This window comes from Ambystoma mexicanum, chromosome 5q, assembly GCF_040938575.1.
Source record: "Ambystoma mexicanum isolate Mex_15411 chromosome 5q, UKY_AmexF1_1, whole genome shotgun sequence".
Taxonomy (NCBI): domain Eukaryota; kingdom Metazoa; phylum Chordata; class Amphibia; order Caudata; family Ambystomatidae; genus Ambystoma; species Ambystoma mexicanum.
In genome coordinates this window covers 211,880,599-211,903,168 of record NC_090933.1, presented here as the reverse complement: position 1 = coordinate 211,903,168, position 22,570 = coordinate 211,880,599, and the positions used below count along the sequence as shown (strand labels likewise).

The window sequence follows — 22,570 nt, the reverse complement described above, 5'->3', positions numbered from 1 at the left end:
GCACGTGGTTTGTTACACGTGTCTGAGACGTACCCGTGTGACAAGTGTGACAGTTGAGGTGGTGTTGGCAACCTCATGTGCATGCATGGTGTTCATGTGTTTGTGTGAAAGATGTGATTGTGTGACTGGCCATCACTCATGGATGGATGAAACGGGTGCAATTCAATGTGTGACATAGTCTTGTGACGGGACTGCCGTTGAGGGTACTCTTATGTGATTGCTCATTGCACTGCTTGAGGACTGTCAGGTGATGTGTGTTTGTGCATGACATGTGTATGAGCACATGATGCATGTGTGTAGCATGCGTGATTGATCGGTTGTGACAGTGCCATGTCCCCGGATGTGATTGTCTGTTGGGATGGACAGGCATGTATGTGCTTGTATGTAAATTGCATGTACATGTGTGTTGTTGAGGGGGATGATGGTTGGACCCTTTACCAGTGTACTTCATGTGAAAGTTTGTGTTGCCATCGACACATTGGTGCAGTACCCTGATGTTTGTGTTCTATGTCTCCTTATCTGCAATTGCGTTGAAAGAAGAGGGCAGAGATGGTGCTGTGGAGCAAAGCAGCAGGAATGCCTCCACCAGGCAGAGGCACAAGTCCCAGCCACGCCCCCTGGACACATCATCATCGGGAGTGAGGAGGCTGGTGCTGCGTCTGGACCATCAGCAAAATCTGGCGAGGGGGAATTCCAAGAGGGCGAAGGTAGACACGGACTACTCAGCAGCTGGTGGGACTGGTGAGACAACACAGGTGCCATACATTACGGAAGACGCCTGGGAGTTATCCAGGATAGCGGTGGTGGAGGGAGAGGAGGGGGCCGTAGTAACCTAGCCCATGAGGTCAGGCGGGGTGGTGAGGTGGGTGTAACAACTGCAGTCCTGCCCCTGGGGCATGAGGCTGTGCAGGTCACTGTGGAGGTGCCTGTGCAAAGTCCTGTCCCTGGAACAGCAGCTATAGCTGTATGCACCTGCCGGCATGCCTCAACCCAGACTCGGCGCAGCTGTTGTATGCTTCCACCCAGACTGACACCCCAAGGCCGGCGGCTGTTGCCATTCGGGACAGAGTGGTACCCCTGTTGGTCGGTGTTGGGAGACATACAGGCGACATTCGTGATGAGGTGAGGGCTTCCTGTCGAGTGCTTGCACATCATGATGACGTCTGGCGTCTCCTCAACTGGCTAGCAGCATTCCTGGTCTCGATTGTGCTGCGTGGCCTGTCTACTAATGCGACCCTCCCCCCCCCCCCCCCCTCCTCCTCTCGACTGTTGATCAGCTGACGTGGTCACCATGCCGATCCAGGCAACGGCAGGAGCAATGGAGGGAGAGCGGCACCCAGGTAATGTCATCAGCCCGGAGGGTGTCCACACGAAGCAGGCAGCGGCGCTATGGCAGCAGCAGGTTCTGAGGAGGAGGCTATTTTACTCAGAGTTACATCACAAGGGTGCAGGTATCTGGCATCAGGCAGACGCAAATGTGGACCTCCAGAACCAGGGTGCCTTCCATGTTCGTGCGCTACGGGCAGCGTCTCGGAGAAGAGAGGCAGCGGACTCGGGAGGCTAGAGTGACAATGGCCAGGGCAGAGGTTGCACTTCTTCGGGCAAGGAGGCGGGCTGCCCTTCAGGAAACAGAGGCCTGCCTGAGGGTAATGGACACAGTACTCGATGATGCACTAGTCCAGACATTGAGATTGGAGATGAGGAGAACTAGCCTGCTGCCTGAGAGGACTAGCCTGCTGCATGTGTATGGTTTTGTAGATGTAAGTTTCCTTTGATTTTTATTATGTGTAGCTGACATTTTGGACAATACTCCATTTTTTGTTTGTACATAGTTCTGTAGGTGTAAGTTTCCTTTTAATTTTAATTTTCTCTGGAATGGACTAAATTGGACAATCCTCCATAGTTAGTTTGTACAGTTTTTTTTAAAGTAATAATGACCAGACTTTGACATTTATTGTATTTTTTGATTGTACATATATTTCTTGTGGTGAATATTTTTTGGAAACATTTACATTGACACCTCTTATGGCATTAATAGTACTCTATATTATATATTTTTATTTAATCAGTCATCGTTTGTAGCAGTTATTTCTGCTGTGTGCCTGTTTGTAGTCCATTTTGGTAGCCCTGATTCTATCCATTGGTAGGCATGTGTATGGTTGCTTACATGCATGTGTATTGTTGCTGGGTTTATTTGTGAGGGCAGTATACACATGTGACTGACCGCTGGTGGTGTGTGAAGTAGAAGGATGGGGGTGCACTGTCAAATGGTATTTCCTTTCACACGTGCTGCATCACTCTGTGTTTGCCTTCACTGTGTTTGGGAGGGAGGTGGATGGGGTGACTGTGGGAGTGTTACATGTTCAGGATAATGGCACATTAATTTGTTAATGCTGTGTAACACACATGTAGTGCATTCCCCTTCACCAGCATGTGTTCAGACAGTATTCATTATCTCAGGTGTTGGTCAACCTCGTGCACTGGGATACACTAGTGGCATTTCTTTATATTACACAGTGGCTGCCCAATTCTGCTGTCTCTGTGAGTCGTGCACGCTCTGAATGCCATGTCCTTCACACATGCCCGGAACAGGGATTTGTTTGTAAGGGAATCTCTTTTGAAAATAGCAGCTCAATGAGGCTCAGGCTGTGAGACACCTGGCCATTGTTTGTTGATGTGGCACACATTGAGGGTATGTTTGCTTCTGTCATTGGTAAACAGTTGGTCCTTGGGGATTGATGACATGACATTGTCACATGGGCAGCAGGGCCTCACTTTAACATTCACTTGTCACATGTGTATGTTGGGAGATGGTTATGGCCAGCAAGTGTGTGTGAGCAGATGCCGCACTCATGGATGTGACTCAGGTGAATGCTTTCATTTTGGTTTTGAGGGGGCTGCCTGCAGGGGGGTGTATACATGTTCCTGAGAATATTCTGGCTGTCACAACACGGCGGTTCAGGTGCACAACAAACAATTGTAGCAGTGATGATGTGTCACAATGTCAGGGTACAGCATGCAGTTGATTTCCCTTGTGGAGGGTGCTGCCTGGGTGTCACGGGTGATTGGGGCTGGGGGGGTGGTGTCACTTGTGGAGGGGGCTGCCTATAGTATAGGGGGGTGTCACAGGTGAGTGGGGCTGAGGGGTGGTGTCACTTGTGGAGGGGGCTGCCTTCAGGGGGGTGTCCCTTGTGGACGGTGCTGCCTGCAGGGGGCTGTCACAGGTGAGGGGGTGGTGTCACTTGTCGGGGGGGGGGGCCTGCAGGGGGTGTCACAGGTGAGTGGGCCATGGGGTGGTGTCACTTGTGGAAGGGGGTGCCTGCATAGAGGTGTCACGTGTGAGTGGGGGGTGGTGTCACTTGTGGAGGGAGCTGCCTGCAGGGGGGTGTCACAGGTGAGGGGGGCTTTGGGGTGGTGTCACTTGTGGAGGCAGCTGCCTGCAGGGGTATCACAGAGGAGTGGGGGGCTGGGAGGTGGTGTCACTTGTGGAGGGGGCTGCCTGCAGGGGGGTGTCCCTTGTGAAGGGTGCTGCCTGCAGGCGGGGTGTCGCAGGTAAGGGTGCCAGAAGATGGTGTGTGCACTACAGTGGTTAATGTGCAGTGGGTGGTTATGTGGACAGGCTGGGTTAAGATGGTGTGTGTGGATTCATGCGTTTTAAATGTGTGTAGCCTACACTTACGAGGAGATGTTCAATTTTGGGGGTGTACTTCCTGGACTTGCGTGGGAGGGCACGCATTTTCTCTGGGGTGCAGCCAGGGATAGCGAGTTGCTGACACACGGTTACGCTGGCGTGCGGCTGGGGACTGCGAGGTGTTTGTAATGGATTTCAATTAGGCACATACCCAGGTCTCGCCTAGCAATGTAGTGCGCAATGGAACCATTATTTATTTTTGTCTATAAGTTCAATATTCTGAATGATATACCACTCATATCATACCCATCTCAAAATACCCCCAGGTTCACACTGAACCAGGAATCAGGCTAGTTTGTAAGGGTATAGATGTATTATTTATTTAATATTCAAATCACACACGTTTTATATATATATATATATATATATAAAATATGGGGCAGCAATCACCCAAAGGGTGACAATACAATTCAGAAACTAAGCAAAGCAATTGAATTCACTTATACTGATGAAAAATAGAAAACACCGGAAAAAGAACAGTTTTGTTTTGTGCACAGATGGTGTTTAGGTTAAGATTCCCCCTGCAAAGTTTTGTTTAAATACAAATGAGCAATCCTACACCAATGTGAGTAACCAGCAGGTACTCGGGATTGAAAGTCAAGTTCTAGAGTTTATAGGCAATCTTCCCTCCCCAAACAAAAGAGAGAACCGTTTTGTAAAATGACACTTTTAAACTGACAGATGAAAATTGCTTTATAAAATACTGCAAAATGGTCAAAAATGCTTAAAAGGAGAAAAGTCTAAGGAAAGCAACTCTAAACAAGTCCTAGCACACACAAGCTATATTATAAACAACAATGTCGGTTTTATCTTTAAAACTGAAGAAGTTATAGAGGTTTTAGTGAGAGGCGTTTTTGCAAAATTGGCGTGGAAATGAAAACATGGATTCAATTTAAAAAAATCACTGATAGGTTTTCTTATACTATATTAAGGACTATGAAAAGAGAATGGCAAACAGGAATCAGTTATTCACGGCCGCTCATAATTCCATGTGTGATACTCTAGTTTCCGTTCTGCTTGTGAATTACTTTAATCAAAATCACTAAGGAGTTATGGTTTTGTAACGCAGATGAGAAAAAACATCAGCGCAAGAAGGATTCTAATAATACTAGGGTTCTGAATGAAAGATGGGATGGGTTGAGATAGGGATAATACAATGCATATATATTATGGGTCACTGTTCTTCCTATTATACTTAGTCCTTTATAATTAAATTGGACCGTCAGCTCTGGTCATTGGGTGGATCAGGTCGACCAGCAGCAGGGCACCTCTGGAGGGATCGGATCAGCGGTGCGGTTCTGGTCAATTTTGGACTGCACCTCAAACTGGATTAGGATGGCCCTTCTGGTCGCTGGACATGGCAGATTGCAGGATGCAAGCTTCAGCGGCCAAGCCTTAATGGTAGCAAGCCAAGCTGAATCAGAATTGTATCCCCTCAAGATTGGGAATTTAAAATTGGGTCAGGCTAGCAAGAGTTTCAGCAATGCTATAGTCTGGATTCTGCAAAGAAATCTGGATCTTTCAAAGAATTCTGGAGTCAGCTGCAAGATGAAGAGTTTTGGAATAAGGTGCTGCATGGACATCTGGATGGGTTCTGGAAGCAGTGTGTTCTGGAAGCAGTCTCTCTATGTGTAGTGAAATTCCTATATTTATCCATTTACAAATTTTATGGCGTGGCCAGAACTTCAAAACACACCCTGTTAGGCATAAACCTGTGCAGTTCCTTTTGGGAACACTGCAAAAGATTTAGGACTACAGGTGTTAGCAGTAAACCCACTTGGTAGCAGTCTGTACCACCCAGATGTATCTGGTAGCTGTGGCTGAGCAGTCAGACTTCCCTCAAGAAGAGTTAGCCAGTATGCAAAGTATACACAATAGGCACTCAGATACAACAATACAAGCAAACACTGACCAGAGCTTTGGTATCAAAGTATATAATTATTTATTTAAAAACACACTGTTTGAAACACTCCAGCACTCTTATGGTAAAAAACTCTAAACACAATTACTATTATAATATATACAACCCTTGTTCCTTATCAGAGAAGTCTTACTTAACACCACTTATTTCCATACAGAGGTGAGCGCTTAACTATAGATGGCACTCCAATAAGTTTATGAAGAAGGGAGGGAAAAAGACAGAATATGGGATGGTACACCACTCTAAGGTTTAAGAACACTATTAGCAAGGCAGTAGAGCAAAAGTCACTTGTGAGCCAAAGTCCATAGGCTGGGCCCACTCTTAGAGAGAGCAGAGCACAAATGCGCCCAAGATCACACAGTTACAATACGCTTAGAAAGTCCCAGGCTAACCCAGGTTCGAAAGCCGGGAGCTAAATCTACCCCGTACAGTCGGTGGCAAGGGAAGCCGGGCGGGATACAGTACCTTAAGTGGGAAGGATCCTCCAGCGGGGGCAGTTGTTCCTGGCAGCGGGAAGAGAAGGTCTCGACTTGGAGGAAAGATGAAGGTCGTTGCACTACCAGGGAAGAAACCAGCCGTGGAGTTTTCCGGTTAAAGGTGGTACCTTTGTTTCGCGGTCGTGGTAAAACGTGGTATCCCGGTTGCCGGGGTGCTTGGCACAGGCAAGGCGGCCACGAGGTACGTCGGGAAGGCGAAAAGACAGTGAAACTGGTTATCCCCACCAGTGAAAGGAAGAAGACTCTCCGGCGGGAGATCTCCTCTGTCGTTGGAAAAAGTGGTGAGACGGTCCAGCAGGGCTCTACCGGTGGTGGTGTCGTGGCAGGTCGGCTCAGCTTCTCCCTCGTCGGATTCTTAGGTCCTGTGGCGACTTCTGAAGTTCAAGTCCCCAAAGCCCTGCTTTTATGCAGGCCGGCTCACCACTTGGGCCAATCAGGACGGAGTGCGACTTGAGTTGCCTAGGCAACTCAGTCCAGGGTGCCTAAATCCCCCTCCACCCCTCCTAAGTACCCCAGACAGAGTGGCACCACTTTGGAGGGCTTCTGTGGAGAAGCCGCCAAAAAGTGGAACAAAGGGCTCGACTTGGTTTGGAGTCACAGAAGAGAACACAAACGCCATTTTAGAATCAAGTTTTGGCAAAAAATACCAACCGGAGAATTAATATTAATTATATAAACCGGCGGTATGTTCGAGGCTACCGTAAATAATTAAATAAAGATAGCCTAAAACAATGGGAAATCCCATAGGAAAATATTCGCGGTTGAATATAAATAGTAGTATCCACTGCCACCAGCCAAAACTCGATCAGGGGGGACGGAGATGTGCCCCCTCGACTAACAGAACCTGGGGCAATCGAATTGCGCCAGCCAGTAAGTCCACAATATGATGGTTTGTACTGGTTCTGTTCAGAATTTAAGACTAGTAAAGTCATGGTGACTTTACATGCCCTGGGAGACGGTAGTCAGTCCCAGGGTATGGAGTCTATATTGTGGGGTCACTATGACACCCCTGTGTCACTGCACTGAGGGTGCTGTGCAACACATATCACAAAAATACATGAAGCCCTGTGGAGTAAAAGACCCCATAGCCCATTAAACACATCTAGATTCAAAGAAACACAGTCAAATCATGCCCAAGAGTGAGGGTAAAATAGTCTCACTCTTGGCAGGAGAAAAAAATAAACCCCAAAAATCCAGCAAAGCTGCTGGGGGACTCACTAGGTTAGGAAATTCAGCCTAAACAGAGAATTCTCCCTAACACTTATTACACCAATTAACTGGACATATATGATCCTCCATAGGTATCTTCCTCATCCCAATACTATAGTGGTGAGATTCACTAGACCTCTGCATTACTCCTAGTCACCTCTTCTTTGTCCCAGTCTTAAAGGTATATGATTGAGGGGTCATAGTGTGTGTATGGAAGGGCTAGGGACTGAGTGATATGGGTTATTACTCCTTGTTTACTTTCTGATTTGGTATATGTTTGGGGTGTCTGGGAATCAACATAACAGTTTCCAAGGAGTTCTACCTGACTCAGAAAGAGAGAGGTCCTTCAAGGTGTTCTTTCTAAACTTCTTACATTAAGGGTGTTTCCACTGGGTCCCTCTGAAAGGAGAGACAGGGGGTCTGTTGACCTGACCCTATAAAAGCTTCCGGGATGGAAGGCTCATCAAAAGGAAAGGGGGAATACTAGATCTCACCTGCAGACATCCTATCCCCACGGTCCCTCCACCCAGGTGATCCTCCCTTGCATATCCACCCCCAGGGTCGGGATCCAAAAGAGGTGGCCTTACCATGCCACCTGAGCGGAGGATGTTGGGGTGAAAGAAGGGAGGGTGCCCTCAGGTTTCTCACAATATACACAAATAAAAGTAACTTTAAGAAAACAAATAAGTTAAAGAAACAGGGCAAATTAACATCTTTGCTTGCATCCGAGGAGTACGTTATCCCCACACATTAGGTCAAGACTGCTGTTGAGGCACTGCTGACAAAATATTTTTTATTAAGCATTTAATGTAAATTAATACAAACCTTTTTTGCTTCGTCGTCATTATTACCCTTTCCCACCAAGCCAAACGTCCTTTAACGTCCATGAATCCATTTATCGGCCATTCGTTTCATTTCTCTCCGATTTTTGGAGTTTTAAGGCCTTGTTTCCTGTTTTACGTTTTGGCTGCGAGTTACAATATCTTGGCTATGGCCAATTTTTTTTTGTTTGCATGTCTTCTTGTCCAGATAGCCTTAATTGCATCGTTTCTAAGAATGAGCCCAGGCCTCTTACTGTTCGTTTGTTAAGGAAAGCATACAGGGCTTCCCACCATAAATCAGAGTCCAATGCCACATGACGGTGGCAAAGAACATTGAAGTAGCTTTTCTCTTTCTATTTTTAGATCTTTGCAGAACATAAGTAAGTGTTGTAATGATTCTTCATGTTTGTTACATAGTCAGCATTTATCATCCAATACACCACCCATTTCTTTAGATTTTGTTTTGTTCGTATGACATTTAATCTAAAGCGTAGTATTGTGTCCCTATGCTTAGGATTTGCGCTGTTCTTCAAATAGTTGGGTAACATTTTTGGAAAGTTAACCAGTTTAGTTGATAGTGTGTGACTTGAAGCCTGTACGGGTGGATTCTGTTTGAGCACCATCTGCTGATAGCAATGCTACTTTTTCTCTTTTAGGATTATTGCATAATGTTTCAGCTCTAATGCACAGGTTCTCCAAAATGCCTTTACATGTGTTTCTCCATGTGTTGAGGGGCCAAAAGGTGGAGACCTTGTTGTGGGACTTCATTATTTTATATTGCAGGGGTCAATCTATTAGTTCCACTTTCCTATAGGTTAAGGTTTTCCTTATCACATGTACATGAAGAGAATGGAGTCCCAATTTGTGTCTAATCACGCCGATTGGTACACAGTTTGGCAATCTTAGTATTCTTTTCCAGAATCTGGCCTCCAATTTATCCCATGTTTCCCAGGGCAACCTCAGGCAAGTCTCTCTTGCATACGTAATTGTCGGTGTTACTTTTTGGTTGTAGAAATCCACCAAAGGCTGGACTGAGAATTTTCCAAATTTCTTCTTCAGTATTAGAGCTTCAGCTCTCAGTTGATCCATTTTTAGTTCCAGGCTGGCGATCCATGGCTTTTCACCCCAGTCTGCGCTAATTCTGGCTCCCAAGTATTTCATACTGTTGGACACTTTAATGGGAATGTCCTGCAAACACCATTTGAAAGGTTTGTTTATTTTCGTTTGTGATTTCTTGTTTATCAAAATTTCTGATTTACCAGCGTTAATTTGTTGTTTATTGACATAGTCCTGTAGAGCGTTGAGCTTTCTTTGTAAGCCTATTGCAGTCACGTCTAACAAGACAAGGTCGTCTGCATATAGAAGGTGACCCACAGGGTTCCCATTTATGCGTGGCAAGTTCTTTCTCGCTCTAGTCGTTCTTTAATGTCCAAGATGATATAGAAATTACAGGACAGATGCCAAAGGACACCCTTGTTTCAGCCCTCCTGTCGTGTTTATGGGCTGACTAAGGGTTCCCTTCTGATCGTGTCACACTTATAGGGTGGTGTTAGAGTGCAGAGCTGTGATGGCTGCTAATAGATCTTAGGGGCAGCCCCATTCTCTGTTTTTCCCCACAAGATTCCTTGCTCAACTCTATCAAACGTGGCGTCCATTTCGATGCACACCAGGTATAGCTTTTGATTGTCATTTACTACTTTTAGTTTCAATAAATTGAGTAATAAAATATTTAAACCACAGTCTACACGGGCCACACATCCAGTCTGTCTCTGATCAAAGTTTCTGCTCATTATTAACCATTCCTTTAATCTCTTCAACAAGATTCCTGCATACAATTTTCCAAGGACGTCCAATAAGGATATTGGGCAATAGTTTTCCAGTATTGCTCGGTCGCCCTTTTTGAAAATTGGTATAACAATCGCTCTCTTCCAGGATTCTGGTATTTGCCTGTTGACATTGATTCTGTTGACGAGAACATAACTCAAGTCAGACCATTATTCCGGATTTTATTTTAGGATGGAGTTTGTCAACCCGTCCGGTCCCGGTGCTCGTGAAGAACTTTTTTTAATTAACCCAAGAGTTTCATTCCTGGAGAAAATTATATCCCAGGGATTTTTGTTTGTTAAGTTAGGTGTGTGACTCGAGCAAGGGTTTGCTCATAGATTTTACCGAAATGTTGAAGCCATTGCGATTCATGGATTGGGTTAATTTGTTCATGTCCTTTTGTGTTTAGCTGATTATTTATTACAGACCAGAAGAAGGGTTTTTTTTTTTTCTATCGCCATAATCATTCGTTTAGCGTCTTGTTGGTACAAGTGAGCTCTGTGAGCCTTCACCAAGTTACAATATTTTGCTGTCACACGCCTGGAGTCTTTTTCTTTTGTTAAATCTTTCTTGTTTAGAGCTTGCAGATCTTTGGATAGCTTTTTTTTTTCTTTTCAGCAAGATCTTGGTCATATTGATGTAATCTTCTTATTTGATTTTTCGAGCTTTTTGTGTCTGAATCGGCTTATACATGATTCATAATTGACCCCTAAGATTGTTGGTTCCAGCCAATTTTTTTATTGCCGCTTCTAGCTGAGGAAAGACTTTAGTAGGGAGACGTAATCTATTTATACCGTTATTTACGTTCACTATGTGTTGATATGATTTATTTTTTGTATTTTGGTCCACCTTTTTGTGGAGATGTTTGTGCACAAGTTAAGATCAGTTGACTGTGATGGCTCTTTGTTGTAGTCAAGATTTTAAAGGATGTTATTTTTTGAAACGTGACAGAATCAACAAACAACTAGTCCAAAGTCACGCACACATTGTGGAATGTCCAGGTTTTACGTTTCTGTTTACGATGTTCAAGTCTCTTATTTCTGTTTCATTCAGCCATCTTTTGGATCGAGTTTCTTTTTTTGATTAGTCTGTGGTTTTCCTTTGGGGTTGTTTATTTTGAGACAATCTATATTTAGCTCACCACAAATAAATATCCTTGGGTTTTCAAACTCTACTCTGAAATTGTCTATATACCTCATGACTAGGGTCAAGAAACGTTCACCATCCTTGGCTTTGCTGTTCCAGTATAGATTAAAAAAGATCTGCGTTTTTTGTCTTTGGCGTTGGTTTATCTTCCTGCATTATCACAATTTGGATAAGAGGACAAGGCATCATGGTTCGTACAATTTTTCCTCCCAGGCTATTTTTATGATAGTGAGTAAACCAGCCAATGGTCTCCCTAAAGGGCCCTTATATGCTTTATTTAGATAGCAAGAAAAGCCATCTAGAGAGGGAGTTCTTTGTAACCAACAATCCTGGAGACATATTACATCTGCAGTCAAGAGTTAATGATTGATTTTTTTCGAACAAATGTTTGAAACCTCTGGAGTTCCAAGAGGCAATCCGGAAGTTTCTTTGTTCTTGTGGACAGATGACCTAATGTTTTTTCAGGCTCACAAGAGTCGTCGGTAACCATTCCCTCGAAGATGAATTGTCTATTTTGGTCGCAATACTAGAATGATGAGTGAATTTTGCTGCTTCATTATCATCATATTTGCCTTTTATGATAATTCCTATAGCTTTAGGGCCCCGTAATATTGTTGGAGAAAATATTACAGCTTTGGTGTTAATATCTTCATGAGCATTCACATTTTGCGGCCTTGATGGGGTTATTTCAGCCTTTTTATTATGCACTCTTTTAGCGTGACCTGTTTTGTCACTCTGGAACGGTTTAAGATCAAAGCCTAAGATCTTCAGTGGCTGACCTTATTAAGGTCATAATTGCCTTAGTTGCAAGATGCATGCATATAAAGTCAGTTTGTAGTGCAATCAGGAAGGCAACTATTATGATGTCTTTTGGTTCAACTACCCGAAGTTGTGGCACTGAGTGTAATAACCTCATCAGGTTGGCCCGGATCAAGATCAGGCCATCCTTGGCCTTCAGGATACGCTCAAGCATCAGTTTGTGCGACCCAGTTGTTTGGTTGTCTGTTTTATGAGCCGGGCAATTGTTTCTATGAAGGTCATTCTCCGGATTAGTTGATTGCTTTCTGTTTGCACAGTCTAGTTTGGAGTGCTCCATTATCACATCCAGAACTTGTCGTTGCTTAGTCGCATACTGCTGTTTGGTTTGCCAACAGTTCTCTCTTGGCTTGTAATGTTACGAAATGTGTTAATTTTAGATCGGGAGACATTGGCTCTGCCTTTGAATCCAAGATCAATTGGCTTTCGTTATTTTATCTTTCACTCTCTACTTCTATGATGCTTTCATCATCGTGTGTTGACAGAGCTAATATCGGGTCTTGTGGAATTTCTCGTCATTCTCTTTTTCCGTGAATCTGTTTATAAATTGCCTTAAATCTGTATGAGAGTTTGTTTCCGATTCCTCTTCTTGTATCTCATTTATTTTGGATGTTTGTCCTGTCTCTTGGATATGTTTTCCGATTGGTTTCAGGTTGCAAATGAAATTTCGTGCTCACCATTAGAGGATATTTTTATTGCTGGTGAGTTTTTAGACTTTTTTGATTTGAGGTTCGACTATTTTCTTTCTAGCACTCAGATCTTTTCAGTTTCCCTCACAATTTTGCTTCGCTGGTTCGAATAAGGAAAACAAATTATGAGTTAATTTGTTGGATTGCTATGAACTCTACTCAGCATTGTCGAAGGCACCGGTTGATGTGAAGTGCTTGTTCCTGATGACATCCGTGCCGTGTTTTGTATTGATGACGGTTGACATATTGTGCCTGTTCCTGATAGTGTCTGTGCCACATGTATGGTAATGACAATGCTTTGTCGCTTGCTAGTATATCTGAAGGAGGTTTGGGTGCTATTGGGTCTAGTGACCTTTCAATAGGTAATTTGTATGTATTAGTAGAGAACTCTGCCACTAGGCACTGATCCTTAGTGCGCTGCGCACTTTTCATAATTGTGTTGGGTTCCGGGTTTAGAAGCTTCACTATATCACTGAAGCCACTCAAAGAAGCTCTTTTGTCCTCACGTGCATCCTCCATCAAGTCAATTATTGTCTTAAAGATGACGTTTTCAGACTCCTTTTCTCTGACTCTTCTTTCTTTTGTTGCTTCAATATATGACTCAACGTATATTAGTTGTGATTGCATAAGCTTTAACAGGGTGGATTGGTCCTTGTAATTTTCATGGAGAGCTTCGTAAAATTTAAGGAAAGGGGCCAGTGTTATTGTTAGCATAGAGCAAACTGCTGTTTGTAAATTTGCATATTGTTCTGCTAGTACTTGTGTTTGATCCTTTGTCTGTGCTTTATGGTAGTCCTGAAATTTTACAGAGTGTATATGTCTTTGTATAGGCCGTTTTTGTTTTTGACTTTCTCGGTCGGACACCCATTGGGTATCCACACTTTCTGAATCCTCAATGTAAGAAGAAAGTATCAATTCTGACTCACTGGTTCCAGATTGGTTTTTCCCTATCACCTTTTGAAGATGGTTGATCTGGTTTGGTTTGTGCAAGATGGCTAGTTTCGTTTGGTGCTGGTTTTTGAACCTTGTGTTCAATGGATGCTACAGTTCTCACTTTTCTTTGGGAAGCCATTTGCATGATGGATTTGTTTAATTCCACTTCAGCAGTTGCTCGTTTTTCCCTGTGACCGTAGGGTTTGGAGGTTTTCGGTGGACCAATGATCCTAGGGGGCAATTCCCCATCCTGGGCTTTCGAGATGTTATTTGCACATCGAGGCTCATTTTGTGTTGTCACATCTTCTGCATTTAGTTGTGCAAGTGTACCATGACCTTCTCTTGGGATTTTATGTACATTTGTCACTTGTAGGATTCCAGGAGTTACATTGTTGCTTCCATTTCCACATGAGGCGTCAACTGATCTCGGTAAGATGTGTGCTGAATCGCAACGACCTGAGGCTTGTAAAAGTTCATTGTCAGTTACCTCTTCTCACGTGTGATGATCAGATTGAACTAATGTCACAACCTTCTGATTTGGCATTGTTTTAGCCATGATTAGAATAGGGTGCTGCTTTGGCTGAAAGTGACATCTTACTGATTTTAGGTCAGAAAGTGATTTCGTCCGGGATTTTTGTCTGACCCCATGTGATTTTGGCTGACTCAATGTGGAATCCTTCAGCACATTGTCTTTTGCCGAAGTTTGTTTTTTGTCATTAACAATTTTTTTTTATATTTGGTTTTAAGCTTGGTTTTGAGAGTGCGCTGACACTATCTACGCAGTCTACGTGGTCCTCTGATGTGGCCACTATTGTTATGCTTTTCTTAGTAAAGTCAGCAAAATCCAGAGTGAGATGTTTTTGTGTTGGGGGCACTGATAAGATCACATGGGTCGGCGCAGATTGATTTAGCGTTTCCTCTATTGCGTTGTCCGAGAAGTAGCCCAAAACATCCATGTATATGGGGGAGTCCACGCTAAATGCGTGCCCGTGCTTATGTTCATTTCCCAGAGCTTTCGTTTTTTCCAAAGGTTTTTTTTTTGCAATCCAAGGTTTGCTCTGTTTGTAAGCGGACACGGCGTGCCTCTCACATTCGGCTCCAACAGTCTCACACATCCCTTCTCCGCTCTAATCAGCCGGCGGGCGCAAGCTCTTCCGCGAGCGACAGCCATGGAGAACCGGGGCTCGGTACAAGGTAGGCTAACGGAGGAGCGGGGGAATTTTTTACGTTAAGTTTGCTTTGCTCACCTTGGTCCAGACGGTCGGCCAAGTCAGCTGTATCGTCTGCGCCGTTAGCCTCCATAACTTGTGTGTTTACTTCGCTGATGTTCGTTCGCAGATTGTGACCCAAAATACATCGGTCAGAGGCGCACGGAGGACGCTGTTCACAGTTCGCCTCGGTGCACGTTGAGGACAACTCGGTGCCGCTTCGTGTTCTGAGGGCGGGGTTGTTAGTGCCTGGTATTAGGCAGAATCCTGTGCAGTGCCCTTAGGGACCACTTCACACAATTAAGACTACAGGTGGCAATACAAGTTTTACCTTTGGTACAAGCCTGTACTACTATGTCATAGTGGTAGCAGTGGCGGAGCAGCCAGGCTTATCTCAAGATTGTATGAGCAGTAGCAGAGACTACACAAAGGGACCACAATTACTGTTACTCAAGCAAACACTGACTCAAGGTTTCAGGTAGAAAAATATAAGTACATTTATTTTTAAACCATCAGTTATAAACACAACACTTCTCTTAAACTTTAAACAAAACCAAACGCTAAATATACTACAACTAACCAATTCACTTTGTACAGTATGTCTCAAGGTAAGTACCCTGTGTTTGAATGAACCGGTGTTATGAACAAAACACAATACCGCAGATACGGTTGCGATCACTTTTTGACAGTTCGGTCTACTAAATAAACGCTTATCCGTGACATGAAATGCTACCGGGGCAAAAACACACTTAGCACCTGAGATACCCAGAGGGAGTTGGAGACAAAAATCACAGGCAATATTCAGGTTAGGCAGACAGAATCGAGAAACACTCAGAAACAGGAGTTCAAAAGTCAAAGGGCCGGAGCCAGGTGTAAGTGACACCAGAGACCTGTTGTCGAAGATCACACCTTTAGACAGTTCACGATTCAGCGTTAGCCAAGAGTACTTTGATATTGTCAATGTTCGGAAACGTTATAAGGAGGAGTGAAGAGAAGGGCAAGTCTTGAAGATGAAGAAAAGGGATTCACCCAGTTTCCTCAAGCAGAACACAGTACCTTATTCCAATGGTGCAGCTGGTACCCTGGCAGTTGTTCCTGTTGCTTTCCCGCAGACCCACGATTCCTGGAGCTTTGTTGTGAAGGACGACGTCTGAAGGGGGTCTGCACCACACAGGTATGAAGCCGGCAGCAGCGACAACGAATAAAATGTGCGCTCCTTAAAAAAAAAAAGGAGAGGCTCGGCAGGTGGCTATCCGGACCACTACAGCAGTGTGCAGCGATTTCGACCACGAAGGAGACCTCTGGCTGAAGAAGATGAGCTGGTTATCCCCACCAGGCTCAAGGGAAGAAGACTCCCGACTGGATCTCCACTTAGTCGTCGAAGAGTAGATAGCTCAGGACTGCAGCAGGCCTTCACCGGGATGGGGTAGTTGCAGCAGCCGTCGTTCTCTCCGCTTCTCTTCGGTTCCTTGTAGTTCCTGAGGCGACTCTGCCTTCTAGCCCAAGAGACCTGCCTTTTATGCGCAAAACCCCCATTCACACAGCCTGGCTGTCAATCACGCAGCAGGGGGGTTGTCCAGCCGGGACAACCACCTCAGCCAATCATGGCAAAGTGCGACTTGGGTTTCCTAGGATACCCTGAGCAGGGGGTGACTACACCCCTTCCCCACATACAGTCTACCTAGACACCAAGAGGAGGGTTTCTCTGCAGAAGTCCACCAAAAGATGGTGAACAAAGAAGGCGAACCTAGTTTGCTGCGCAAAGTAAAACACAAGAAGGACTTTAACAAAAAAGAAATGGTGAATAAACCCAACCAGAGCCAAAAGAAAGACGATTTGGTCAAGTGGGTTTATGTTCGAGGCTAATATAATGGCAAGAACAGTACCACGTTTATCTAATATAATCACGGTAGAAAAGTTAGGGTAGATGCCACTGCCACCAGCCAAGTCTAAATGTTAAAAGAGCGAAACAGTGCTCAGGGAGGTACAGACAGAAAAGGGGTACAGATTAGCCCTTTTCAGTACTCCATGTAAGATGGGGTGTACTGGGTCTGTGGAAAAATGACTAGGTAAAGTAAATGGCAACTTTACCTTTCTCTGGGGGACAGTAGTCAGCCCCAGCGAAATGGAGTCAGAGGGAAGTCTTAAAGACAACCCTGGGTTACTACACTGAAGGTGCTGTGTAACCCACACAAGAACAGGGGCACCTGGAGTGGTGTGCTCCAGTGCCCAAGATCACACAATGAGTAAAAACACATAGGCCAAAACACATGTAAGAGTGGAAAAAGGATGTACACTCTTACCAGGTGGAAAAATAAACTCCAAAAAAATCCAGCAAAGCTGCTGGGGGACTCACTAGGTGAGGGAAATTAGCCCTAGAAGGAGAATTCTCCCTAACACCTGGCTCCATAACGACCCTCACAAACCCTTCAGCGAACACTCAGCCAACACTCTGCGGATGCTCCGCGTCCTAGTGTAGGCTTTATGCACAAGCACCTCCTTCAGTGGAACTGGTAGAAGGACTCAACAGCAGCAGGATAGAGCAGGGTAGAGTTCGCCACCAGCAGTGTATCTTGACCAGCCAATACTCAGCCAACACTATGTAATTGCTTAGCACGTACTCTGCCAGGTACTCGAACATTCACCCAAAGTATATTGCTCTATTCACCTTAAACTAATCTATCTTCCACTGTGGTTTTCAGTCTTAAGTTGTCAGGGTGGCTATAACCAAGTTGCACCTTGAAATGCACGTTTTCCTGTGTCACGGGTGAATCAACAGGTGAGTAACTGTGCCAAAGTAGGCGCTTCAGGCTGCTCTTGTACTGAACTCACTCATAACGGGCAGCAAATCTTTTTTCTCTGCAACCATGCTTCTTAGGTTAAATGATACATTCTGCGTAGTTCGCATGCAGACATTGTGCCAAACCTGCTCCTGATGTATTTCTGTACTTCCTTTTTAATCCATGTACAGATTGGATCCACTTCATTTACCACACTGTTGGTAATGGCTGTACAGTTGGAGTGGGGAGGTCCTTTAGCCAAGTGCCAATATTATTTGGTGGCTGCTCAAAACGGGCAACTTCAAATAAAAAGAACAGGAGTTTGAGATAAAATATCTTCATAAAAGGTGGACCCAGGACAAGCTTAAATAGCCAGCCATCAACTGCCACCCCCTGCTTCCTTCCTCACACAGGATTACAAAGCAATTCTACTGCTTTGATATGGAGTTCCACAACATAAATTGCTTGCTTGCAACAGTAACATAAAATACATTAGCACCAATGGAATGTGTGTGAACCAATTAGCTTGTTTAGAGTGAAGGCTGAAACTACTGATCCAAGACTGTGTTCTGAGCACTGTTCACTCCTCTTCCTTCTCCACCCTTGAATTTCCCTGCATGGCTGGCCCTGTACTCTACCTCATGTCCCCCACTCATTTGTCCTCTGTCTTCTCACTCCTGGGTGTTGAACCCTCAATCCCAGCCCTCAAGGCTCTCATCAGCCTTTTTCTTACTGGCTCCTTCTGCATGCCCCATTGATATTGAACAGGTGCTCCGCTTGACTCTTCAACTCCCATTTACATGGCAGCAATACTAACTGCTGCAGGTTGTTTGATTTTGTTTTCACACTCTGACAGCATCTCACTGGTTAACACTGGGGTTCTAATAACCCTCGCTGGCAAGCTGCAGAAGCTGATATCACCCCAGCGGCCACTTTTAAGTCCCATGCTTGGGTTTGGACAGCAAGTTGGGCCATGGACTTTAGTGTCCCGTGAAGCTTGCCACCTCAGGTGTCGTGTCATAGCTTGAATGATTAATTAGGAGATGCCTCATCTATAGTTTTCAGTGTTTTTTACTGCACATGTTCAGGTTAATCATACATTTTCATTGATTGGGCATGAAACCAAAAGCCAGGTGGTGTTTCGTGCCAGACTCCTCTTTTTCAAGGTAATTTAAATGTGTTTGGAAAAGGGGGTAAATTGCAACACTCAATAAATGCAAAGACTTCATGTGCAACAAACATGTCTCATTGCTTGATTTTCCCTGCATGTTGCTCTTACCTGAAACAAACACTGGGTTGATCTTGTGATTGACTCAAAATAACCATTAATATTTACTGTGTTCCTTGGAGTGAGGAAAGCGTGCCCCTCTCTTTTTTGAAGGTATTGAACATATTAAAGCTCTTGCAGTCCTATTACAATTTTAAAATATTTGTTAAAATTACTTTTGGTAGCATGACATATTTTCACTCTATGTACATGTTTTGTCCCTGATACCTTTCCTTTGAATTCTTTTGTAGGTTTTACAGTTACTGATGGCTTTAGTCAACACAGCCAGTTTACAGCAGTGCAACAATTGCAAGATTCAAGCACTTTGGAGTCTCAGGCACTTTCAACAAGCTTCCATCAATCAACCCTCCTTCAAGATCCCAATACTGATACCATTAATATTGTGAGTTTGTCTCAATTGTTATCTTCAATTTATGGCTTGATTGGTTTGCAAATGGTATAATTCTGTTGTATGTGTTGTATACAAATGACCAATTTAGGAATTCTTCTGGCTTTTCTTATACTTCTGACTCAGAAATGGCTACTGAGTGAGTTTAGATCTAATATACCTGGGGCTCGGGACGTTTTGCTGTGTTGTCAGCTCAAACTTGCTGAAATGGGGTTTTGCAAATTTTGAGGATGCTGAAGATGTATCTGCTGGAATTAAATGGTAAAAGAGATAGCACACAAAAAAATGCCAATAGAAGTTATTATTTGTGCTCCATTTCAGGATCTCTGAAGACATCAAAACAGTCACCAAATGTATGCATGTAATGACAGCAGAGTTGTAAATGATGATTGGCTGTCATTTCTTCATTCTTAAAAAGAATCTGACGAGCGGTACAGCATTTCTGGCATGAAGGCCAACCGGGATTAAGCCAATGTTTTTTTTGTCTTCATATTATGATCTGGAATTAGGCTTCCAAGATGATAGAACAACCTTGTACTAACCATCATGTGAAATTACCACAGTCTGCCAGATCAGAAATAATTATAGGACTGCAGGACTATTTATCAATAATCGCTGTTTGCCTTTAACTTGTCTAATTAGGAACAGGTTCCAACAACTTAACATTTCCAGTTCTCATCCTATACCCCATTACAATTAATTCGTCTAATTTTAATCAGTGGTACTTCTTTGATCCAAATGTTCTTAATTTGCACGCAAGCAACACTGATACTAAAGGAGTCCAGTTCCATTTCATCCTTTTGAGATATCACACGAGTCCCATGCCAGTATGATATAAAATTAGCTTTCATTCAACCTTTTCTCAAACTGTTCACTGAGCATTTTATCCATTTCCTCCCAAAATGATTGTATGCTGAGACATGTGGCCAACGTGTAGACGAGGTTTGAACAACTGCTAGTTCTTCAGATGACCCTGGTCATTCTCTCTGGAGTGATCTATAAAAGATAGTGTGAAGAAGTGTTTTTTCTTGTAGCTTGCAGATTTCAGATGCAAATGTAGGAATTCCATGTCCCAATGCTCATCTTTTATGGGGAGGCATAACATCCTCCACCTGTAATTTCCATAAGATCTGGTCTTCAGTCCTTCATAAATGTTTATTTGTGTTTAAATCTCGTTATTGAATGTTGTAAACAATGCTTCCAATCAAAGGTATTTCTCTTCACATACGGAATCCATTTTTGTCATGTAAAGGTACTCCATTAAGTATTTAGATGTCAACCACTTTGCTTGATCATCCTCTTAACCTATTGGAACATAGCCAATAAACAAATTATGGCATTTAGTAGGCACTCAACAATGCTCCGAGTTGTCACCAATTATCACTTCATTAGTCTTTAAGACAATGATGAATAATCTGCTGAGAAAAAATATAATGCTGCATGACAAACGTGCTAGCCAAATCAAGACGGATAGCTGTCTAATGCTAACTACAGTTCCTGAATCATAGATTCCCAGGACATTACTCCCGAACTTCCTCCATCAACTCTGTTATCTTGCAATACTTCAATTCAATTCACGCTCAACAGTTTATCTTGAGCTCCCATTGATGTATCTTTGGTACCATTGCGGTCATCCAACATCTTGCTTTTAAAAGCTTAGCAGCTATCATACCCAATTGTAGAACTTATGAACCCATTTATTCAGTTTCTTTCAGTGGATTGGACCCACCAGGTATGGATCTGCTGTATAGAGGTTCTTAAATGCGTGACTTTCTCTAAAACTTGGGCTAAGCCTTTCCAGAATAAACACATGATATTAAATATTAAATGATAAAAATCAGCCTCTCTAACATTATTTGGGACAAGGTGCAGAAAGTATGCATTAATCCCGAGTCGGTTAATAAATATAAGAAGTTCTATGCAAAATGTTGCACTGTACTTGTTTCAATCTTGTGATACGAGATACTTCTATATCTCAGACCATATCTTAGACCACTCCAAAGAGCTCATGTCCGATATCAACTTCCCACATCCTTTACAAATTGATGCGAGTTTGTTTCCGGATAATCATTGTGAGCCTACATCAGTCTCACTCATCTGGCCGTCTGGGAAATCCAACTCAGCAATCCTGTTCTACCTTAGCCTCGCACATGGAAAAAATGAGCCCCTCCCATTGTATAGTTCACTCATCTTAGAAGAAAAGTAGGATTTACCCACCCCAGAAAATCAGTAGTTAACAAACGTCTCCCATTCTTCCTTCATTTGAGATCTATACCGTTCAAAGCTACAGCAAACTCACATTGGACTATTTTCAGCGTCTGTTACTTTCCCATTGGTCTGCTTAAATGTCAGTACAGTGACAAATCTAGCAAGCTTGTCACTACTTCCCCTGGTTAAAGCTCCACTCATGTGGCAAGGAAAAGCAGAAGCTACCTGGCTCGAACCCCTGGCGTTGCTATTTGTGGGAGGACAACATGTGGGAGGACAACCCTTGGCCGGTGAAGTGAGCCAGCTCGGTCAAAACAGGTCTTTACCTGCGCTCCTTGGTAGCACCCATTCACTTTTTCCCCATTCTTGTATGGCATATTGTGGTGTGGATAAAGAATCTCCACTATTTACTGAACACTAACCATATGTACTGGCACTTATGTGTATACCCCCCACCCTTATAACACTGAGATGAGGAAGAGGGATGAATTGATGAAGATCACTGGGAGCAGCAAGCCAATGCTGTGCTCTAGTCTTATGAAGATGTTAACGGGTGGCGGGAAATTCAAATACTGAACACCTGAACAAGATGAGAGAATCGGCCATCCTGAAGCTGGTTGGAACACAGGAGGAAAGCGAACTGCAAACCACAGCGAAGAAGCTGACGAGGAAGACGTCCAAAGAAGTCAGGTCGAAGAGTCTTCGCTGTGCTGCCATCCAGGAGCTGCTGAGTGAAGAAGAAGGCCAGACAGGAACCGCAAAGCCTACGAGACATCCTCCCAGGCATCAGATGGATAACAGAGGAAACTGTGAGTTGAGGGATGCCGAAGCTGCCAGAGAAAACCGGCAAGCCCAGAGGAGGAGATTGGGATACCAGGGTTCTTCAGGGCGGATGTCGCGTGCCGTTAGTAAAGAACAAAAACCCACACAATAGAGCTGCGACATTTAACACAGCTGGAGAAGGGTTGGTGGTCCGATATATGAAAAATATAATTACCTGGATAAATAAATGAGTGAATGCTAATGAATAGTGTGAGCCTGGGATTTGCACTTGAATATTGAGAAGACTCAAGAAACCCTGAAAGGGAGAGTAAACCAGGCATACAGTGAGTATGGGACCCGCATCCAAGTAGAAAAATAAAACCCTGGCA

The 22,570-nt window shown here is 43.9% G+C and overlaps 1 protein-coding gene across 6 annotated transcripts in view; it reads left to right on the top strand.

The window, feature by feature from the left end:
- The window catches only part of ZNF236 (zinc finger protein 236), a 2,444,547-nt gene that overhangs the window by 1,228,727 nt on the left and 1,193,250 nt on the right, over positions 1-22,570 (top strand). For all 6 annotated transcript variants that reach the window (XM_069620724.1, XM_069620725.1, XM_069620723.1 and 3 more), the window contains one exon: positions 19,054-19,205. In XM_069620724.1, the coding sequence (XP_069476825.1) occupies positions 19,054-19,205 (152 nt within the window). The remainder of the gene's footprint in view (positions 1-19,053; positions 19,206-22,570) is intronic.